Raw genomic sequence first — 23,187 nt, forward strand, 5'->3', positions numbered from 1 at the left:
TAATGCGGTGGGGAGCGGCGAAATTGTGACAGAGGGTAATAGGAGATGTCCCCTAACACACTGGTATGTTTACTTTTGTGCGATTTTAACAATACAGATTCTCTTTAAGAACTTGTAGGATGGTAGAAAACAGGATGACATTTTTGTTACAGAGTCTCTTTAAGTGCACTCCCGGCCTCAGGGTTCCACCCAGTGCCTAAGAATGGACAATAAAATGCAAATCATTTTGATGCAGCATTATGCAGATTTTGAATGCAAATGCATGCAGCTTGAAAATGAACCAATCAAATCCTGCTGAGATAAAATTCGATTGGTCAGCAGGAATTGATTGGTTTGTTTTCAAGCTGCATACATTCGCATAGAAAATTTGCATAATCCCGCATCAACTTTTTATTTGCATCTCATTGACCCTCGCGACCCAGTGCCCAACATAAGACAGTGAACCATACGTCACACGGTAAAATAGTTTATTTCAGAGTTCAATGCAATAATTATCTTAAAACCAACGAAAAATACAAATGACCGTATAAGTTAAATAATATAAAAAAACTAATTAAAATAAGTTATTCTTGTCTCTTTTCCCCCCTTTCCTACAAAAAAAAAGTGCAAACTCTTCTTCCAGACATAATATGAGGAGGTTTTAACGAATTTCTAGTGTTTGTCTTTATTTAGGTCACCAGTTATGGGACAGATATCAGCAAGGGTGGGGGGGGGGGGGGGGGGAGGCAGGTGAACTGTATCAGTGTGCGGGGAAGAGGGGGAGGAGCTAATAAAAGAAGGCTGTGCCAGGATTCTGCATAAATTCAAACAGACAATTTCAAATACTTACATATCCCTAATGGCTTTCCTGTCATTTCATGTATATCCACTTCTGAGATGGAGACAAAATAACAGCAGCTTAAACCATTATTCTTAAAGGACAACTATCGCAAAAAAATGTAACATTTTAAACCCATACACATAAAATGTCATTTTCTCCTGGCATAAAATGCTCTATAAATTACCTTTTTCCTATGTTGCTGTCACTTGCAATAGCTAGTAAAAAGCTGACAGATCTGACATTTTGGACTAGTCCGTTACCTCATGAGGGATTTTCAGTATTATCTTATTATTTACAACATCACTCCCTGGGAAAGCTCCATGCAAAGATGTCAGCCAGCTTCCCTACTCGATTGCACACTGTTCTGGCAGCTGGACTGAGCAACTGCAATGAGGAAAACCCACAAAATCCCCTATGAGGAGATGGACTAGTCCAAAACCTGTCAGATATTCACTAGTAAAAAAGTAATATATAGTGCATTTTACTCTAGGAGAAATGTACATTTATACGTCTGAATTTAATACTCTTTTGCAATGGTGGGCCTTTACCTTTCAAGTAATTGTAATATGGTGCTAAAGGAGAAGATTTCAAATCCATGACATTATTTATTTGTAAACAGAGGCCAAAGTAAAGAGGGGGACCCCTGTCCTCGTCCCCAATAGCTGTGCACAGAGAAGTAATGGCAGTTAGAAGTCTCACCAAGTGGAAGAAGCCAAGTGAAGAGGGGGATCTTGTTGCTAACTGCAGCTCTGCTGACAGATGATGAGCTGTCAGGCATTTCATTAAACGTTTTATCATAAAAATGGTCATTCAAAACTTGACCAGACACCGTTAACTGAATAACATGAACATTAAGGTGTGTGTGTGTGTGTGTGTGTGTGTGTGGGGGGGGGGGATGGGGTAAGTTTGGCCCATGAAACCAGATTCAAAGGTTAATTGAACTGAAAGGGACGAGGAGGCTGCCATATCTATTACCTTTCACTCAATGTTATTTGCCTAATGGTGGGCATACACAGTGCGTTTCTTTCTTATCAATCGAGCCGCTGATGGGCTCGTTTGATAATATCCGACAGGTCCGATCACGAATGAATCGATTCCCCGCTCGATTCCCGCCCGCGGACAATGGCAGGGAATCGAACGGAAGATAAGCGGCGCCGACGGGGACGAGTGGTAATCTATTCCGCCGCAATCGAGCCACCGGACCGCACCATGTATGCCCACCATTACTGTCCCGCTGATCATCTGCCTCTAGGGATGGCAATGCTTAGGAGAATTCACAGAGAAGCACGTGTTCCGTTCGATCAGCTGATAGATTTGTAGGGTTCTGATTTGCTGTAAAGACTTCCTGGTTTAACACATGATCAGGACCAGCCAATCAGAGCTTTACAAATCTATCAGCTGATCAAACTCATCACATGCTTCTATGCGAGTTCTCCCAGGCACTTCCATCCCTACCTGTCTCTAATAGCTTTCAGCCATAGACCCTGAACAAGCATGCAGATCAGACATTTCTGACAGAAGTCTTACAGATATCTGTCAGATTAACCGAATAATCTGCATAAAATAGGCTCTCTGTTGTCATTATAAAGGGAACCTGAAGAAACAGGGATATGGAGGCTGCCATATTTATTTCCTTTTAAGCAATACCAGTTGCCTGGCAGCCCTGCTGGTCTATTTGGCTGCAGGAGTGTCTGAATCACACAAGCCTCCATATCCATAGGTGTCTTTTAAACATGATGTCATGTGTGGACAACATCCTGCTTTTTTTCTCAGCATTTGATTGGATGTTTGCAGCAACCCAGCAAAGCTTAATTTCCCGATTGCTTCAGTCATCCTCCTGTCCTAGCGGTCGAAGTAGAGCAACGATTCTCCCGTCCTCCATTTTTGCGCCCCAAGGGACATTATTTGGGGGTCTGGTGACGGGATGGGAGGAGTGATCGCAATGGCAGCTCAGTGACTGAAGGTGGAGCACAGCTTGGGGTACAAAGACTGTTGGGGAACATGACAGATATTAAGTTGTCTAAAGGACCTTATAAAACGGGCCATTGTTGAAAAAGTAGGAAGTCCCCCTCCTTGAGCTCTCGCTACAACACGCGTTATGGTTTGGACAGTTCAGAATGAAACTGATAACGCTTGTTCTCGCTCCAAATGGGCTTAGTCTAATGACAGCCAACGCAACAATTACTGTAATCAAAGCAGATCCAAAAACTGACACAACAATTGATGCATTCATCTAGTCTGCTTGTTTTCTTTCACGTAGCCTGAAAAATGGAAACTGCTATAAAAGGAATCTGTGCATTGAAAAAAAACAAAAACAGTATAATCTCGTTATAATAAACTCAGGTATAGTAAACTACCTCTCTAGGTCCCGGCCTATCTCTATTATAAGTCTATGGGAGTAACTCCTGGTATAGTAAACCCTGATACAGTATAGTGGTATATGGTATAGTAAACGTCTGATACAGTAAACATGTTTTTTGGCCCCTACGTGACGGTGACTCTGGATATAGTAAACAGTGGGCGGGGCATGCGTCTTATGTCAGTGGGCGGGGCATGCGTCTTATGTCAGTGGGCGGAGCATGCACCATATGTCAGTGTGAAACATGGCCTGCTGCTCTCTTCAGGCTGGTTGCAGGTAAGTTGATGCCTGATAACATTTGTGAGACGAAAAGAATGGCCCCAGCACTGGATACACAGTACTGTACAAATAAGCAGCTTGGGGAAAATGACGAATAATGTGAACGTAAACAAAAGAGAATGCAGTGTTACCACTTCCACTTTGCAATCACTGATAAAAGTATCGTCACAGTCCTCCCACAGGATTGTATGAACTTCCAGGTATCATTTCCCTTGTTAGCAATGACACTCCTGTGTGTGGAGTGCAGTACAGGCTACTTTCACTTGTAGTGCAGGTCAGAACGGGCCTACTCGCTGCAAAACTAAGGAGAGTGGAGAGGAGAGTGCCAAGTCCTGCCTGCGGAGGTATAAGAGCCACTTGCATTATAGATGTTAGTGGCTTATCATGATTGGCTGCATTTTGAAGAGAGGCTATATGATTGGCTCAAGTGTGAGCAGAAAGTTTTGCAGGACACGTGCTGAAAGTCCCGCCCACGGAGGTATCGGAGCCACTCACAGGAAGCGAGTGGCTGCCTCTATTCAGTCACGAGTGCAATGTTTAAGAAGCCCTGGATACTGTACCAGCAGTTTGTCAAACTTGGCCATGCAGCCCTATGGTGTACTTAACCGTGTAGTGCACCAAATGTGCAAGTGCTTGTGCTGTACCTCCAATGGGAGGACAGAGTTGCTCCTGTGCAGCAGAGAATGTACCAGGGCATGCTGGGATATTTCTGGGACAAGTGCTGTACTGTACCCCCAATGGGAGGACAGAGCTGCTCCTGTGCAGCAGAGAATGTACCAGGGCATGCTGGGCCATTTCTAGGACAAGTGCTTGTACTGTACCCCCAATGGGAGGACAGAGCTGCTCCTGTGCAGCAGAGAATGTACCAGGGCATGCTGGGCCATTTCTAGGACAAGTGCTTGTACTGTACCTCCAATGGGAGGACAGAGTTGCTCCTGTGCAGCAGAGAATGTACCAGGGCATGCTGGGCCATTTCTAGGACAAGTGCTCGTACTGTACCCCCAATGGGAGGACAGAGCTGCTCCTGTGCAGCAGAGAATGTACCAGGGCATGCTGGGCCATTTATGATATAGTAAACTACTTTTCACAGTCCCTTGGAGTTTACTATAACGAGATTATACTGGATAAAACTTTTAGGGTGAAAACTCAACTAAGCTCTCATGGCTAGGCTTCAAAATGAATCGCAATCTCAATGAGCCAAACAGATAAAAGAAAAAAATAGTACTCGCATGACATGAATTTTGGATTTCAACTGAAACACTTGTACTTTTTTCCTGTCTGCCTTTATACCCCCCCTCCCCCCCCCCAAAAAGGTACATTCATTTGCCGCTGACAGAATGACGTTGAAAGGCTAACATCTTACAATTACCTTCGTTGACTTCCAGTTTGCAGTTGTAAGAAGAAATACAAAACAAAAAACGGACAGAAGATTTCTTGAGCGGATGAAAGTCTTGCAGCTGGGCGACGTTACAGGCAGCACACAGCAGGTGGCGCTCCAAGGGGTTATCTTAGGACTCCAACTAATATTTCTTTTCATCTATAAACTTCTACTCTGATTCCTAAAGCGTACCCAGCTGGGGGTTTGAGCTGGCGTCGCTAGAAATGGCTTAATGATTGTACGCGGTTTCCTAGATCGATAAACTCTGCAGCAATATATTTAACATTTCTATAAATGTTTTTTCTTTCGCTGGCCTGGTGGACCTTGTGCAGTGCATGAAATAGCGCTACCGTCATCGTGTTTCCGCAATCCCGCCAAGGCTTATTGCTAGTCCGGAGATTTATCTGCCGGATAAATCCTGCAAAAGGTTATTTGTACAGCACAGTAAGATGACTTGCCTTGCGTGGAGGGTGGCGTACCGTCTCGGAACCCCCGATCTTCAAAAATCAGGACTTTAAAAAAATGTGGCTAGGCTGATCTCTGATGGAAAGATTACAGGATGGAGTGGGAAAAAACAAAGATTGGGCATTTTTTTTTGGAGCTGCACAGAGGTGCAGTACTCGGGTCCTCCAGTAGGCGGACTCATGAGGCAGCTTAAAGCTTTCTGATGCAGCTGAACAGAACTTAAGACACAAGCAGGCAGTGTGTGGCATAGTTTGGTGGCGTTGATGCGGAGCGCTTCCCTCTGACGCAGCGAAACGTGCGTCGCTATTGGCTCCCGGCAGAGTTCAGGGAACGCCGTACACGCCCCCCAGGGCAGGATAAACGTCTGATTTTTTTCACAGTTTAAAAAAGGGACTAGCGGTCCTCTGCTTTAGTGTCAGTCCAGCGAGGGCCACGAGGGGATGTAGAACCTCTGTAAAGAGCCCTCTAATAGCCGCTCCATCCACAACGACAGCTTATTTAGTTTCCTCTTGATGTGGCCGGCCCCAGAGCCCAGCGATATTTTACGTAGGGTGTCCCCGCTGAGTGGGAGGTGCTCAGTCTCGTCCAGCAGCTTCTCATCTTCCAGCGTGGACTGGGCCTTAAAGAGACAGAAGTACTTTTTGTGACCGTTCAGGGCCAGGACATATCCCGTGTAGTCACGCTCCAGGAAGTGCTCGTCGTACTGGTAGGCGATGGACGCCGCGTCCTGAGCGAATTCCAAGAGGTACTCCAGCCACTCGCGGTGCTTCTCCAGGTTTAGGAAGGAGAAGTGAAGGGAGCTGCTCCTAAAGTGGGGGACAATGGAGGCGTTAGAGGGAATATGCTCAGAAGTAAACACTGGTCACAAAGAAATAGGTTTGTGAATGTTTTACAGACCTTGCATTTACTAGAGAGGGTTAAAACTTCTTGTACCCATTTCAGGGTACTGCAAACAGAATTTAAAATAAAGATCAGGAAGCACAAGATGACAAGAGGAGGCACAGAAAGACAGGAAGAGGTACAGAGGGGACACAGAAAAACAGGATGAGGAATAGAGGGGTGCAGAAAGACAGGAAGAGGTACAGAGGGGATACAGAAAAACAGGATGAGGAATAGAGGGGTGCAGAAAGACAGGAAGAGGTACAGAGGGGACACAGAAGGACAGGATGAGGAATAGAGAGGTGCAGAAAGACAGGAAGAGGTACAGAGGGGACACAGAAGGACAGGATGAGGAATAGAGGGGTGCAGAAAGACAGGAAGAGGTACAGAGGGGACACAGAAGGACAGGATGAGGAATAGAGGGGTGCAGAAAGACAGGAAGAGGTACAGAGGGGACACAGAAGGACAGGATGAGGAATAGAGGGGTGCAGAAAGACAGGAAGAGGTACAGAGGGGACACAGAAGGACAGGATGAGGAATAGAGAGGTGCAGAAAGACAGGAAGAGGTACAGAGGGGACACAGAAGGACAGGATGAGGAATAGAGGGGTGCAGAAAGACAGGAAGAGGTACAGAGGGGACACAGAAGGACAGGAAGAGGTACAGAGGGGACACAGAAGGACAGGATGAGGAATAGAGGGGTGCAGAAAGACAGGAAGAGGTACAGAGGGGACACAGAAGGACAGGATGAGGAATAGAGGGGTGCAGAAAGACAGGAAGAGGTACAGAGGGGACACAGAAGGACAGGATGAGGAATAGAGGGGTGCAGAAAGACAGGAAGAGGTACAGAGGGGACACAGAAGGACAGGATGAGGAATAGAGAGGTGCAGAAAGACAGGAAGAGGTACAGAGGGGACACAGAAAGACAGGATGAGGAATAGACGGGTGCAGAAGGGGAAGGGGGGACACTGGAGGCATGGGGGGCCAGTAAATGCACCAGATAACAGCCACATTTTACCAGGATTTGCGTGGTAAAAATCACTGTACACTCCTGCGATTCCCAACGATCGAGATCAGTGCTTTAAGCATCGCAGCAAAACGCTGCATGCGACACGCCCACGGTCAGGGGCAATCGTGGCACTGAGATCACTGCCATATAGTTACAATTGTGATAGCGCTTTGGCGATTAGCGGTAAAAAGCGGTTTATGGGCGGCTGTAAGGAGGGACAGTTTCCTGCGCTCACCCTGTAAACATGTAGACTTCCTGGGCAAACTTCTGCAGCAGGCTGGCCTTGGTGGAGGTGGAGAGGATGAGGACCACGTTCATGTGACCGGGACGCAGCTTCACCAGGTTACTCATGTAATTCACATCCGTCAGCTCCGTCACCTCCACAAACCCTTTCCTGGGCACCCTGCGGAGGAGACACAGGACAGGTTATGCTTTATTATTATTTATAGAATTTATATTTCACCAACATATTACACAGCACTGTACAATAAATAAGGTTACAGACAATGATAATAGGGGTGACAGACAACACAATACAGGTAATTAGCAATAACATACACAATGCCAGGTCATACAGTGGAGTATTAGTCCCAACTAGCCGACCCGCGTCGTAGCATACGCCGCATCTTCTATCTAATAGAGTACGTGCCTCAACCTTGAAGCAAGAACAATAAAGGTGGGTACACACATCAGATAAAAGTCTATGGAAAATCAAAGGTCACAGACCAATTTTACCCCCTTCCATGTAGTATGAGAGCCACACCTACAGTCTATTCTATTCAGCTGAACTCCCCATCAGATTGAAATCTTTGCAAGATGCTGCACACACAGACGCTGTACACTTTCAAAAGATCAGTATCTGCCAAAGATCAGTTCCTGCCAAAGATCTGTACCTACAAAATACATTCATAGTCAATATCTGCAGATCTCATGCACACCTTGTTTAACGGACAATCATCTGCAGATCAGATCAGCCAGGATTGATCTTTGGATCTGCAGATGATGGTCTGATCTGCAGATGAATGTCCGTCAAACAAGGTGTGTATTATGCTGGGCATACATGGTACGTTTTCTACCGTGTAATCGAGCCGCTGGGTCGATTGCCGCTCGTCCCCGCGGGCGCTTTCCTATCTTCCACTTGTTTCTTCTTTTGTCCTGCCCGCCGGTATCGAGCACATCGGAAATTATCAATCGAGCCATCAGCGGCTTGATTATATGGTAGAAAACGTACCGTGTATGCCCAGCATGAGATCTGCAGTTATCATAGACTATGAATGCATTTTTCAGAAACTGATTTTTTGCAGTAACAGATCTTTTGCAGATACTGATCTGTTGCATGTGTACAGCATCTCTGTGTGCAGCATCTTGCAAAGATTTTTATCTGATGTGGAGTTCAGCTCCATAGAATTGACTGTGTAGAGTATGGCTCTCATACTACATGGAAGGGGGTAAAATTGGTCTGTGATCTTTCATTTTCCAAAGACTTTTATCTGATGTGTGTACCCACCTTTAGGCTTTCCATGAGAAAATGTATGCGTGCTCAAACACCAAGTTTAACCCTAAGCCTAATTGGCAATTCATGAGGCAATGCTCATGCAAATATGCATTTGCTTTCGCATGCCAAACTATGCAGGGTCAAAAAACTAATACCACAATGCGGTCGCCCTGCGGGAATTAGTTCATGCTACATTTGCACTATCCAGGAGCGCCACGGGGAGGATTCCCAATACCCCCTTTTTATACAACCGGGGGGGACCACGGGGTCCCAGGCTCTCTCACTGCCTGGGAACCACAGCGGCACCCCGGAAGGGGAGGCTAGGTGCCGCAGGCGACTCCCCCCCTAAGCATGGCCAGCGCCAGGGAGAGCAGTTTGCACCCACCTCCAATATTAAAACCAGGCACTTTAGCATCCATTGCATTCTGCTTCATGCGCACTAACTTGGGGGGCACCGCACCACATGAGAAAGGAGTGAAGCATGGGTCACCCCGAGCTTTAGAGCTCAGAGCTGGCTCACATACAACACTCCAGAGAGGGGGGGAGGGGGGGGGGGGGACAGGCGCAGACAACTCACTTCGGGGATTCTGATTCTGATTCTGGCTCACACGACCAGAGAAAGCCATCCACAACCTGCCTCCAAAGGATACAACTGCAAAAAATGCTTTCAGTGAGAAAGATTATGCGTGCTCAAACACCAAGTTTAATGCTTCATACACACTTGAGATAAAAGTCTTTGGAAAATGCAAGATCACAGACCAATCTTACCCCTTTCTATGTAGTATGAGAGCCATACCTACACAGTCTATTCTATGGAGCTGCACTCCCCATCAGATAAAATCTTTGCAAGATGCTGCACACAAAGATGCCCGTACACACTTAAAAGATCATTATCTGCAAAAGATCTGTTCCTGCAAAAAATCCATTCCTGCAAAATGCATTCACAGTCTATGAGATCTGCAGATCCTCATACACACCTGGTTTAACCTCCTGGGCGATAATCCCGAGCGGTATTGGTTTTTTGACCCTGCATAGTTTGGCATGCAAAAGCAAATTTGCATGAGCATTGCCTCATGAATAGCCAATTAGGCCAGATTTGTAAAGCCAGACTTGCTAGGGTAGGGCTCTTTTCAGAGGACAGTTGATAGGCAGTAAAATGACTCTCAAACTCTTACAACTGCTCACTACTGCCTGGTAACAGCTTGCTGCTGCCTGGTAACAGCTTGCTGCTGCCTGATAACTGCTTGCTGCTGCCTGGTAACTGCTTGCTGCTGCCTGGTAACAGCTTGCTGCTGCCTGGTAACAGCTTGCTGAGCACACAGCTCAACAGTCCGTGGAAAAGAAGCCTTAAACTTGGTGTTTGAGCACGCATACATTTTCTAATGCAAAGTACTTCTTCTTCTTGCTCGAAGGTTGAGGCACTTACTCTATTATATATATAGATACAAGTTCACATTATTCACTGGGTAGAGTGTACAATCAAGTATGATACACAAGGAAGGAGGCCCCTGCCAAAAGAGGTGAGTTTTGAGGGCTTGTTTGAAGGTATTGAAGGAGGGGGCAAGTCTGATGGGCTGTGGGAGGAAGTTCCAAAGGATGGGGGCAGCTCTAGTGAAGTCCTGCATGGGAGTGTGTGGGATGGTCAGGAGGAGGTTGTTGAAAGAGTGAAGTTGGGGGCCAGGTGTGTACCTGCTGACCAGGTCAGAGATGTAGGTCGGGCAGGAATTGTGTATAGATTTGTAGGCCAGACATAGGATATTGAAGCCAATTCTGAAGCGGATCAGGGGCCAGTGGAGGGATTTGCATAGGGGAGTCATGGAGGCAGACCAGTGGGAGGAGTAGATTAGTCTGGCTGCTGTGTTCATGATGGATTGAAGGGGGGTGATGCAGTTCAGAGGCAGGCCTGACAGGAGGGTATTGCAGTAGTCGAGACGGGAGAGGATGAGGGCATGCTCAAGACAAATAAGTGGGGTTAGATGCTGACCGACCGTCAAAGCATGAAACCAAAGTTTAAATTTGAAAAGTCAACACCAAAATTTCTTTAAAGAGGAACTCCAGTGAAAATAAGGTAGTAAAAAAAGTGCTTCATTTTTTTACCATAATTATGTATAAATGATTTAGTCAGTGTTTGCTCATTGTAAAATCTTTCCTCTCCCAGATTCACATTCTGACATTTATTACATGGTGACATTGTTACTGTGGGCAGGTTATGTAGCTGCTCCTAGCTGTTTTGGCTGTTAGAGACAGCTGTAAACAGCTAATTCCTGTCTGTGAACATTGTTACATTGTGGCAGTTTGCCCAGAGTACAGCGGTACTCAGAGCTTCTTGTGGGAGGGGTTTCAGCACAAAATCAGTCATACAGCGCCCCCTGATGGTCTGTTTGTGAAAATCATATTTCTCATGTAAAAGGGGGTATCAGCTACTGATTGGGATAAAGTTCAATTCTAGGTTGGAGTTTCTCTTTAAGGCCTGAGATCCACTAGCAGCGCTTCTGTAATCGCTTGTGATTTGTAAAGCTCTTGCAATGCTACAGTTGATGTTTATAAAATCAAATGCTCAAGTGGGATCACACCCATAGCATTACATTAGCAACAGATTTTCAAATCCTTAGAAAAGCTAGTGAGTTCCAGGCTTAGATCTCTGCTGCCCCCTCACCACAAAAAATTACCAAAGAAAGCAGACACGTGTGATTGTGAACTCTTTGAGACAAACCACTCCCTGGACTACACCACTTTCTGTGCACTGATGCAGGAGATTGGATAACAGGCAACATGGCCACGCCCCCGTCAAAAGGCACAGGGGAAGGCAGTGAGAGAGGCAGCCCATGACACCCCCTGCCTCACCATAGACCACACCAGCAAAGACTGACTCACAGTATGGCATTTTAAAAATGATTATTTGTGGCCACAAATGAAATGGTCCTTGCTTACCGGTCTGAGGCTCCATTCAGTTTAACACTTTACAACAACGATCAATGCAATTGAAAAAAAAAAACATGGAGATCAGTGACCCCCATGCTGGACTCTGCTGTGGACTCACCATTTCTACCACCCCATACACAGCTTCCCTTTACCTACTGTCCTATACCTTAACCCTTTGACTGTAAGGCCTTTTGGCCAGGGCTCTCTTCCCCTTTGTCTCACAATGCTGTGTAATGTATGTACACACCTCCCACCCGTGTAAATATATGTAGTCGATTTGTTGCTTGCATCAGCGGTAATCCACCATTGTCTTGTATTAACTATTGTATTGTTTATGTTGTATTTTTTTACCCTGTATGCTTGTACAGCGCCATGGAAGATGCTGGCGCTATATAAATCAATAATAATAATAATAATAATAAATCAGTACCACCCCTTCCTCTTTACTATACATTTCAGTTACCTCCCCCCAGATCCTTTACAGCCATCAGTGACACCCTGTCCCAGCTCTATTGTCATCCACCTCAATTTCTTAGACTCTTCTAGAACTATCACTGAACACCCCCCCCTCCCCCCCCCCCATCAGACTTGATACCTGCGTTGGCCTTACCTGGTGCTCTCCTTGGTGTAATTGGCCTCGGAGCTCCTCTCCTTGTCACTTGGCTCTTGTTTATCAGAAGGAACAGAGTCCCGCTCGTCACTGGAGTCACTGCATGGAAGCAACAACCATCAGAGAAACCTTCTACACAGAACTGATCACAATACAGTTACTGTCTCTGGTGCTCACCTGAATGCCTGGACTATGACCGTACCGAACAGGATGAAGAGAGCCGAGAAGATCAAGGACAATAGTGGCATCATCTCCCTCCTGCACAAAGAGAACACAGAAGGAGGGGGTAGAGATTGCAGAGGAAAGCAGAGGGGGAGAGACAGAGAAAGGAGATTGATTAATTGGCGTTAGAATACGTGTTTTTATGTAAACATCTTATGCTGAATACACACGATTCGTTCCCGCATCAAATGCGCCGCTCGATTCCCGACAAATCGATTATTCCTGAACATTTCAGAGCGCATTTCGATGATTTTTAGGTCGATTGCCATGTAAAGTATGGCAAATCGACCTAACGATCGATCGAAACGCGAATCGGACATGTCGGAAATAAACGAATCGACGGGAATCGAGTGCGGGAACGAACCGTGTGTATCCAGCATAACATAGTTTTACAACTCTAGTCATAAATCCTAGTATGACTAAGTCTACATGGAGCGTACATTCAAAAGGGGGGGTCAGAGAAAGCCGCTAGTGGAATATTGGTAGAATAACCATTATTCCACTAACATCGGTGCCTAATTTCAATACAATATCTGTAATTTTTACCAATATTTTACTCCACAGTCAAGTCAGCACCATCTGTAGTATCAAAGCTCTTTTATTGGATTAAAAGTAGCATAACAGGCATCATCAGCAGCGACAGCTGATTGGTTGGGGGATCTTGAATCTGATTGGTGGTATGTAGAGGTACTATTTAAAGATGTATTGTATGTGTGTTAGCGTGACATTTATCTTATGTAGCTTGAGAAAGGTCCATTGACCGAAACAGCGCTGCTGTCGCTGCTGATGATGCCTAACCCTGCTTTCACACAAGCCCTACCGATGCCTAACCCTAACTGCCTCCTCACGCAATTTCTGCACCTCCTTTACCGCTAAATTTATCTGTCGCCGGCCGCCTATTCCAGATATTTATCACCACCCAAATTACCGCCTGATTGCCGGCAGAGCAGCAAGACATATTGCTGTCTATGGGTTACCAGAGCGCCAAAATAACCTGCTTCGCTACACAGGATCTCAACTCAATCAGAAGGACGTACCAGTTGTTATGGAGCATGCTCTCCCAGACATCTGACCAATAGTCAATGGCGGTGTAGATCCAGCGCAGGAAGAAAACCTAAACACAGGAAGTGAACATTACATAGGAGTCCATAAAAAAAAAAAAAAAAAAAAAAAATGTACCATTTAATTTATAAAACAATTATTTCTGTTACACACATATGCATTCATCTACCTCTGTGAAGTGCTAGAAGATATGTAGGATGATGTGCCAAGCAGCGGTAATCCTAATCCTGAGGCTTCCCTTTCCTCTCCTCCCTCCAGGATCTGGCGTTGGCAGACCACAAACAGCTGAAATGTAAATATAGTTACCTTCCCAGCTGCAGTGCAGTAGCGGCTTTCCGATGGGCTTCAGTGGAAATAGCCGATTGAGTTTGGGTGTTTGTGCCAGAGCCCATCGGAAAGCCTCTACTGCAACTGTGCTTGAGCCGGGGATGGTAAATATTTACATTGCCGCTGTTTGAGGTCTGCCAGCGCTGGATTCTGGAGGGCGCAGAGGATGGGGAAGCCTCATCAGGATCCCCCTCCCGAGGTAAGTAACCCCCAGGAGCTGTTGTTTTTTGTTACAGTTCCTCTTTAATTGCTTGGTGGAAAATCAAGCAAGGAATGGGCACCATTACACTATATATCATGGGGAAATGTGATCAAGCGATAGAGATTTAGGGCTCTGATTGGCAGAACTTGATCATGTGTTGGTTTTGTTTCCCGAGTACAGCTAAAGCAGAAACGATAACCGGCAAATCACAGCCTCACATATCTGTCACCTGATCAGACTGATCACATGCTTCTGCTATACATTGTACTGAAGATGCGGAGAACCTACCGGAGCCAGCTCGTCGTTGAGGTCGGCCAGGTTGGTTTCAGAATTCAGCAGGGCGGGGTCTTTCCTCAAGCGGTCCAGGAAATCCAGCAGAGCAAACTTGTTCTCCTCATTGCCGTTCCAGACGTGAGCCAGAGTCTTGTAGACGATTCTGCCTGCAGAATTTCTCCGTTCCAGGACCGACACCTGGCAGGAGGAAGGAATGGATACCAGTCATATGCTGACCAACAGAACAGCAAATCTGGGGTGTGGGCGTATACTGCACCCTTGTCAATAATACCCCCTCTCTGTTCATTCAGGAAGCTGGTGTGTGCATCATATGCAAATGTCAGTATGAGCATCATACGCAAATATCAACAGCTCTACAACCCTAGTGTGCACCATACGCAGATATCAACCTCTCTACGAGTCACAGTGTGCGTACCATACGCAAATATCACCCTCTCTACAAGTCACAGTGTGTGCACCATACGCAAATATCAACCCCTCTACATTTCTCAGTGTGTGCACCATACGCAAATATCACCCTCTCTACAAGTCACAGTGTGTGCACCATATGCAAATATCAACCCCTCTATATGTTACAGTGTGTGCACCATACACAAATATCACCCTCTCTACAAGTCACAGTGTGTGCACCATACGCAAATATCACCCTCTCTACAAGTCGCAGTGTGTGCACCATATGCAAATATCAACCCCTCTATATGTTACAGTGTGTGCACCATACACAAATATCACCCTCTCTACAAGTCACAGTGTGTGCACCATACGCAATTATCACCCTCTCTACAAGTCACAGTGTGTGCACCATACGCAATTATCACCCTCTCTACAAGTCACAGTGTGCGTACCATACGCAAATATCACCCTCTCTACAAGTCACAGTGTGTGCACCATACGCAATTATCACCCTCTCTACAAGTCACAGTGTGCGTACCATACGCAAATATCACCCTCTCTACAAGTCACAGTGTGTGCACCATACACAAATATCAGCCCCTCTACAAGTCACAGTGTGTGTACCATACACAAATATCAACCCCTCTACAATTCACAGTGTGTGCACCATGTGCAAATATCACCCTCTCTACAATTCACAGTGTGTGCACCTTACACAAATATCACCCTCTCTACAAGTCACAGTGTGTGCACCATGTGCAAATATCACCCTCTCTACAAGTCACAGTGTGTGCACCATATGCAAATGTCAACCTCTCTAGAAGTCACAGTGTGTGCACCATGTGCAAATATCACCCTCTCTACAAGTCACAGTGTGTGCAAGATACGCAAATGTCAACCCCTCTACATGTCACAGTGTGCGTACCATACACAAATATCAACCCTCTACAAGTCACAGTGTGTGCACCATACACAAATATCAACCTCTCTACAAGTCACAGTGTGTGCACCATACGCAAATATCACCCTCTCTACAAGTCACAGTGTGTGCACCATACACAAATATCAACCCCTCTACAAGTCACAGTGTGTGCACCATACGCAAATATCAACCCCTCTACAAGTCACAGTGTGTTCACCATACGCAAATATCAACCTCTCTACAAGTCACAGTGTGTGTACCATACGCAAATATCAACCCCTCTACAAGTCACAGTGTGTGCACCATACACAAATATCAACCCCTCTACAAGTCACAGTGTGTGCACCATACGCAGATATCAACCCCTCTACAAGTCACAGTGTGTGCACCATACACAAATATCAACCTCTCTACAAGTCACAGTGTGTGCACCATACGCAAATATCAACCCCTCTACAAGTCACAGTGTGTGCACCATACGCAAATATCAACCCCTCTACAAGTCACAGTGTGTGCACCATACACAAATATCAACCCCTCTACAAGTCACAGTGTGTGCACCATACACAAATATCAATCCCTCAACAAGTCACAGTGTGTGTACCATACGCAAATATCAACCTCTCTACAAGTCACAGTGTGTGCACCATGCGCAAATATCAACCCCTCTACAAGTCAGAGTGTGTGCACCATACGCAAATATCAACCCCTCTACATCCTAGGTTCTCAACATGCGGTACGCGTACCCCAAGGGGTACGTCTGATGGTTCCAGGGGGTACTCCTGCTTGATATACTTAACCAAGTATAACAAATTTAGAGTTTTAGAAAATAATAAATCCTACATAAACAACACCAAATTAGTATTTTAGCTAATTAAAAGTGATAGTAAATGTTTGGAAATTGTTTAGAACCAATTATTATGTACTACGATTAAATATTTATTTGTCAAGGGGTACTTGTGATAAGGTTTACTATGCTAGGGGGTACTCGGCGAGTACAAGTTTTTAAAAGGGGTACATACCAATAAAATGTTGAGAAACACTGCTCTACATGATACAGTGTGTGCACCATACACAAATATCAATCCCTCTACAAGTCACAGTGTGTGTACCATACGCAAATATCAACCCCTCTACAAGTCACAGTGTGTGCACCATACGCAAATATCAACCCCTCTACAAGTCACAGTGTGTGCACCATACGCAAATATCAACCCCTCTACAAGTCACAGTGTGTGCAATATACACAAATATCAACCTCTCTACATGTCACAGTGTGTGCACCATACGCAAATATCAACCGCTCTACAAGTCACAGTGTGTGCACCATACGCAAATATCAACCTCTCTACAAGTCACAGTGTGTGCACCATACGCAAATATCAACCCCTCTACAAGTCACAGTGTGTGTACCATACACAAATATCAATCCCTCTACAAGTCACAGTGTGTGCACCATACGCAAATATCAACCCCTCTACAAGTCACAGTGTGTGCACTATACGCAAATATCAACCCCTCTACAAGTCACAGTGTGTGTACCATACGCAAATATCAACCTCTCTACAAGTCACAGTGTGTGCACCATACACAAATATCAACCCCTCTACAAGTCACAGTGTGTGCACCATACACAAATATCAACCTCTCTACAAGTCACAGTGTGTGCACTATACGCAAATATCAACCTCTCTACAAGTCACAGTGTGTGCACCATACGCAAATATCAACCCCTCTACAAGTCACAGTGTGTGTACCATACACAAATATCAATCCCTCTACAAGTCACAGTGTGTGCACCATACACAAATATCAACCCTCTACAAGTCACAGTGTGTGCACCATACACAAATATCAACCCTCTACAAGTCACAGTGTGTGCACCATACGCAAATATCAACCCCTCTACATGCCACAGTGTGTGTACCATACACAAATATCAATCCCTCTACAAGTCACAGTGTGTGCACCATACACAAATATCAACCCTCTACAAGTCACAGTGTGTGCACCATACACAAATATCAACCCTCTACAAGTCACAGTGTGTGTACCATATGCAAATATCACCCTCTCTGCAAGTCACAGTGTGTGTACCATATGCAAATATCACCCTCTCTGCAAGTCACAGTGTGTGTACCATACGCAAATATCAACCCCTCTACAAGTCACAGTGTGTGCACCATACGCAAATATCAACCCCTCTACAAGTCACAGTGTGTGTACCATACGCAAATATCAACCCCTCTACAAGTCACAGTGTGTGTACCATACGCAAATATCAACCCCTCTACAAGTCACAGTGTGTGCACCATACGCAAATATCAACCCCTCTACAAGTCACAGTGTGTGTACCATACGCAAATATCAGCCTCTCTACAAGTCACAGTGTGTGCACCATACACAAATATCAATCCCTCTACAAGTCACAGTGTGTGCACCATACACAAATATCAACCCCTCTACAAGTCACAGTGTGTGCACCATACGCAAATATCACCCTCTATACAAGTCGCAGTGTGTGCACCATACGCAAATATCAACCTCTCTACAAGTCACAGTGTGTGCACCATACGCAAATATCAACCCCTCTACAAGTCACAGTGTGTGCACCATGCGCAAATATCACCCTCTCTACATGCCACAGTGTATGCACCATACACAAATATCAACCCCTCTACATGCCACAGTGTATGCACCATGCGCAAATATCAACCCCTCTACATGTCACAGTGTGTGCACCATACACAAATATCAACCCCTCTACAAGTCACAGTGTGTGCACCATGCGCAAATATCAACCCCTCTACATGTTACAGTGTGTGCACCATGCGCAAATATCACCCTCTCTACATGCCACAGTGTATGCACCATACACAAATATCAACCCCTCTACATGCCACAGTGTGTGCACCTTGCGCAAATATCCCCACTCTACATGCCACAGTGTGTGCACCATACACAAATATCAACCCCTCTACAAGTCACAGTGTGTGCACCATGCGCAAATATCAACCCCTCTACAAGTCACAGTGTGTGCACCATGCGCAAATATCAACCCCTCTACATGTTACAGTGTGTGCACCATGCGCAAATATCACCCTCTCTACATGCCACAGTGTATGCACCATACACAAATATCAACCCCTCTACATGCCACAGTGTGTGCACCTTGCGCAAATATCCCCACTCTACATGCCACAGTGTGTGCACTATACACAAATATCAACCCCTCTACATGTTACAGTGTGTGCACCATGCACAAATATCACCCTCTCTACATGCCACAGTGTATGCACCATACACAAATATCACCCTCTCTACATGCCACAGTGTGTGCACCTTGCGCAAATATCACCCTCTCTACATGCCACAGTGTGTGCACCATGCGCAAATATCAACCCCTCTACATGCCACAGTGTGTGCACCATGCGCAAATATCAACCCCTCTACAAGTCACAGTGTGTGCACCATGCGCAAATATCACCCTCTCTACATGTCACACTGTGTGTACCATACACAAATATCAACCCCTCTACATGCCACAGTGTGTGCACCATGCGCAAATATCAACCCCTCTACAAGTCACAGTGTGTGCACCATGCGCAAATATCACCCTCTCTACATGCCACAGTGTATGCACCATACACAAATATCAACCCCTCTACATGCCACAGTGTGTGCACCTTGCACAAATATCACCCTCTCTACATGCCACAGTGTGTGCACCATACGCAAATATCACCCTCTCTACATGCCACAGTGTGTGCACCATACACAAATATCAACCCCTCTACATGTTACAGTGTGTGCACCATACGCAAATATCACCCTCTCTACATGCCACAGTGTATGCACCATACACAAATATCAACCCCTCTACATGTTACAGTGTGTGCACCATGCGCAAATATCAACCCCTCTACAAGTCACAGTGTGTGCACCATACGCAAATATCACCCTCTCTACATGCCACAGTGTGTGCACCATACACAAATATCAACCCCTCTACATGTTACAGTGTGTGCACCATACGCAAATATCACCCTCTCTACATGCCACAGTGTATGCACCATACACAAATATCAACCCCTCTACATGTTACAGTGTGTGCACCATGCGCAAATATCAACCCCTCTACAAGTCACAGTGTGTGCACCATACGCAAATATCACCCTCTCTACATGCCACAGTGTGTGCACCATGCGCAAATATCAACCCCTCTACATGCCACAGTGTGTGCACCTTGCACAAATATCACCCTCTCTACATGCCACAGTGTGTGCACCATACGCAAATATCACCCTCTCTACATGCCACAGTGTGTGCACCATACACAAATATCAACCCCTCTACATGTTACAGTGTGTGCACCATACGCAAATATCACCCTCTCTACATGCCACAGTGTATGCACCATACACAAATATCAACCCCTCTACATGTTACAGTGTGTGCACCATGCGCAAATATCAACCCCTCTACAAGTCACAGTGTGTGCACCATACGCAAATATCACCCTCTCTACATGCCACAGTGTGTGCACCATACACAAATATCAACCCCTCTACATGTTACAGTGTGTGCACCATACGCAAATATCACCCTCTCTACATGCCACAGTGTATGCACCATACACAAATATCAACCCCTCTACATGTTACAGTGTGTGCACCATGCGCAAATATCAACCCCTCTACAAGTCACAGTGTGTGCACCATACGCAAATATCACCCTCTCTACATGCCACAGTGTGTGCACCATGCGCAAATATCAACCCCTCTACATGCCACAGTGTGTGCACCATGCGCAAATATCAACCCCTCTACAAGTCACAGTGTGTGCACCATGCGCAAATATCACCCTCTCTACATGTCACACTGTGTGTACCATACACAAATATCAACCCCTCTACATGCCACAGTGTATGCACCATACACAAATATCAACCCCTCTACATGCCACAGTGTGTGCACCTTGCGCAAATATCAACCCCTCTACAAGTCACAGTGTGTGCACCATACGCAAATATCACCCCCTCTACATGCCACAGTGTGTGCACCATGCGCAAATATCAACCCCTCTACATGCCACAGTGTGTGCACCATGCGCAAATATCACCCTCTCTACATGCCACAGTGTATGCACCATACGCAAATTTCACCCTCTCTACATGCCACAGTGTATGCACCATACACAAATATCAACCCCTCTACATGTTACAGTGTGTGCACCTTGCGCAAATATCACCCTCTCTACATGCCACAGTGTGTGCACCATACACAAATATCAACCCCTCTACATGTTACAGTGTGTGCACCTTGCGCAAATATCACCCTCTCTACATGCCACAGTGTGTGCACCATGCGCAAATATCACCCTCTCTACATGCCACAGTGTGTGCACCATGCGCAAATATCACCCTCTCTACATGCCACAGTGTATGCACCATGCGCAAATATCAACCCCTCTACATGCCACAGTGTGTGCACCATGCGCAAATATCACCCTCTCTACATGCCACAGTGTGTGCACCATGCGCAAATATCAACCCCTCTACATGTTACAGTGTGTGCACCATGCGCAAATATCACCCCCTCTACAATGCCCATAATGGATGAATGGATTACTATTCGTGTTCAAAATGATTATTGTATAAAAAAAAAATAAAAATTAAAATTGTGTTTTTACAGAGCAGTGGAGCCTATAACTTGTTTATAATGATTGTATGCATTGTTTTGGGGGCTTGGCTAAGCAAAGCAGAGGTGGTTGTATGCTGGGGTACAATACGCGGGAACCTGCTTCTCCCTAGTGTGAATAAGCTGTAAGAATCTGTGAAGGGGGCCAGAGCATTACACATACAGGGATATAGATTTTCCTATACGTACAGAGGAATGTGCGGCGTGTATATCCTCCCCCAGCAGGGCGCTGGTGAGCTCTCGCTGCCGGTCTTTGTACACGTGGACAAATCTGACGGTATCCTTGGTATTGGCCGATGCAAAGCCCAGGAAGGATTCGTAGGTCTTGCGGAAGGGCTCACCTTCCCCGGTGAACAGAACAACACAATACCTGCAATACAGAGCGACACGTCAGTGTAAAGGGGGGGGGGGGGGATGCATCTCAAGAGTTTAAAGGACACCTGACATGAGAGGGATATGGAGGCTGCCATATTTATTTCAGGTGCGTTACTGATCAAAACTTCCATGGTCAAATATTGATTTTGGCACATGATTTATTTCACCACCTTGCACCACTCGATAGCAAACACATTTTAAATTAAATGATCACGCAGAACGTGATCCCCATTGTGATGATTTTTTCCCCATAAATGTTATCATGCTGTGGCCAATCTTTTAGAGCAGAGAAGTAGTTCTCAGTTTAGCTACACTTTAAATGGATAAACCTTCCAATCATAGTTCCGGAAAGATAGAATCAGCGTCTGACGCTGCTGGACTCACTTGCGCTGACGGTGGGATTTCCTCACTGGACACAACTCCTGGAACAGCTTCTGATTGCTCAGCCGGGCAGCCAGAAGGAATTTATTTGTGGAAATGAAGTCGTCAATAACTTGTTTCTTCATTCCTCGAGCCTGGAAGAAATTATTATAAAAGAGAAAAACTTTAGGATAAAAATAGAGCGATTACAGCTCAGCGGTTCCATCTAGTGGCCGGAGGATGGAATCTCACTCCCAGAGAGGCTCTGGCTCTTACCTGCACCACGTCGGCTGGCTTGTGGATGTGCTCCTTGAAGACCAGCATGGTCGGGGCGTACATGTTGATGTTGTACTGACTGCTCATCTGCTCAGCCTCTCTCTGGCCGAGGTTCACGTAGCCAAAGGATAAATAGTCTTTATACGCAAAGGCGGTGAGCTGTCAGGGACAAAGCAAACAGCAAGCTCAGATTCTCAGCAGAAAGAAAAAAAAAATGCAGTGAAAATGAAAGTGTAACCAAGGGAAGAGTGATATGGAGATGGCCATTGCCTACTGCAATTAGCGCTGTTGCGGACCGCAATGCGTAAAACGCGTTCGGAATGCGTCCAATAATACGCATGGCGGCCAGCCGACTGGTGAGTCGTCAAAAACAGAACTAAGTGACAGCGGGGGACCGGAGGATTCCAGAGTGGCTCAGAGGGCACAGGACTGCTGCAGGGGGCTGGTAATAGCCCCAGGTAAGTGAAACTCTTTATCCCCCGTTCAGTTAAGGTTCCCTTTAAGAATACTGGAGGGACAGAGCAGTTAGGGTTCAGCTAGCAGCGCGGAATTTGCACTCACAGTTAATGGTAAATTGATCAGATTATTCCTCAGGGTCATCCCTGTAACTAAAATAAATGTAATAATCAAGTCTGTACTTTCCTAATCTGACCACCAGATCTCTCACCTTGTAGATTAGCGGCACGGGAGGCATCTGGTCAAACAGCAGCACGTGGGGCTTATTCTCCTGCTTCCAGTTGGAGAGGAAGCGGACGTAGTTCTTGTCATTGATCTGCAGAGGGAGCAGGGGGAGGAGATTAGGAATAATAACAATGAAAATGGCGCTCTGTTCTGTCCAGGA

The 23,187-nt window shown here is 45.8% G+C and overlaps 1 protein-coding gene across 2 annotated transcripts in view; it reads right to left on the reverse strand.

The window, feature by feature from the left end:
- Window positions 1–450: 450 nt before the first annotated feature.
- Window positions 451–23,187, reverse strand: part of DNAJC16 (DnaJ heat shock protein family (Hsp40) member C16) — a 44,162-nt gene continuing 21,425 nt past the window's right edge. Inside the window, exons 6-16 of one of the 2 annotated variants that reach the window (XR_011022236.1) lie at window positions 23,014–23,118; window positions 22,347–22,505; window positions 22,095–22,225; window positions 21,525–21,705; window positions 14,316–14,498; window positions 13,474–13,550; window positions 12,392–12,472; window positions 12,215–12,313; window positions 7,423–7,590; window positions 4,828–6,107; window positions 451–871 (exon numbers count right to left, since the gene is read on the reverse strand). Coding sequence is in view for 1 of the 2 variants with exons in the window: in XM_068241766.1 (XP_068097867.1) it covers window positions 5,717–6,107; window positions 7,423–7,590; window positions 12,215–12,313; window positions 12,392–12,472; window positions 13,474–13,550; window positions 14,316–14,498; window positions 21,525–21,705; window positions 22,095–22,225; window positions 22,347–22,505; window positions 23,014–23,118 (1,575 nt within the window). In the remaining variant the exon portion in view is untranslated. Of the gene's footprint in view, window positions 6,108–7,422; window positions 7,591–12,214; window positions 12,314–12,391; window positions 12,473–13,473; window positions 13,551–14,315; window positions 14,499–21,524; window positions 21,706–22,094; window positions 22,226–22,346; window positions 22,506–23,013; window positions 23,119–23,187 lie in introns of both variants that reach the window. The other variant, XM_068241766.1, reaches the window with a different exon arrangement.

The sequence above is a fragment of the Hyperolius riggenbachi genome, chromosome 6, assembly GCF_040937935.1.
Source record: "Hyperolius riggenbachi isolate aHypRig1 chromosome 6, aHypRig1.pri, whole genome shotgun sequence".
In the NCBI taxonomy this organism is placed as follows: Eukaryota; Metazoa; Chordata; class Amphibia; order Anura; family Hyperoliidae; genus Hyperolius; species Hyperolius riggenbachi.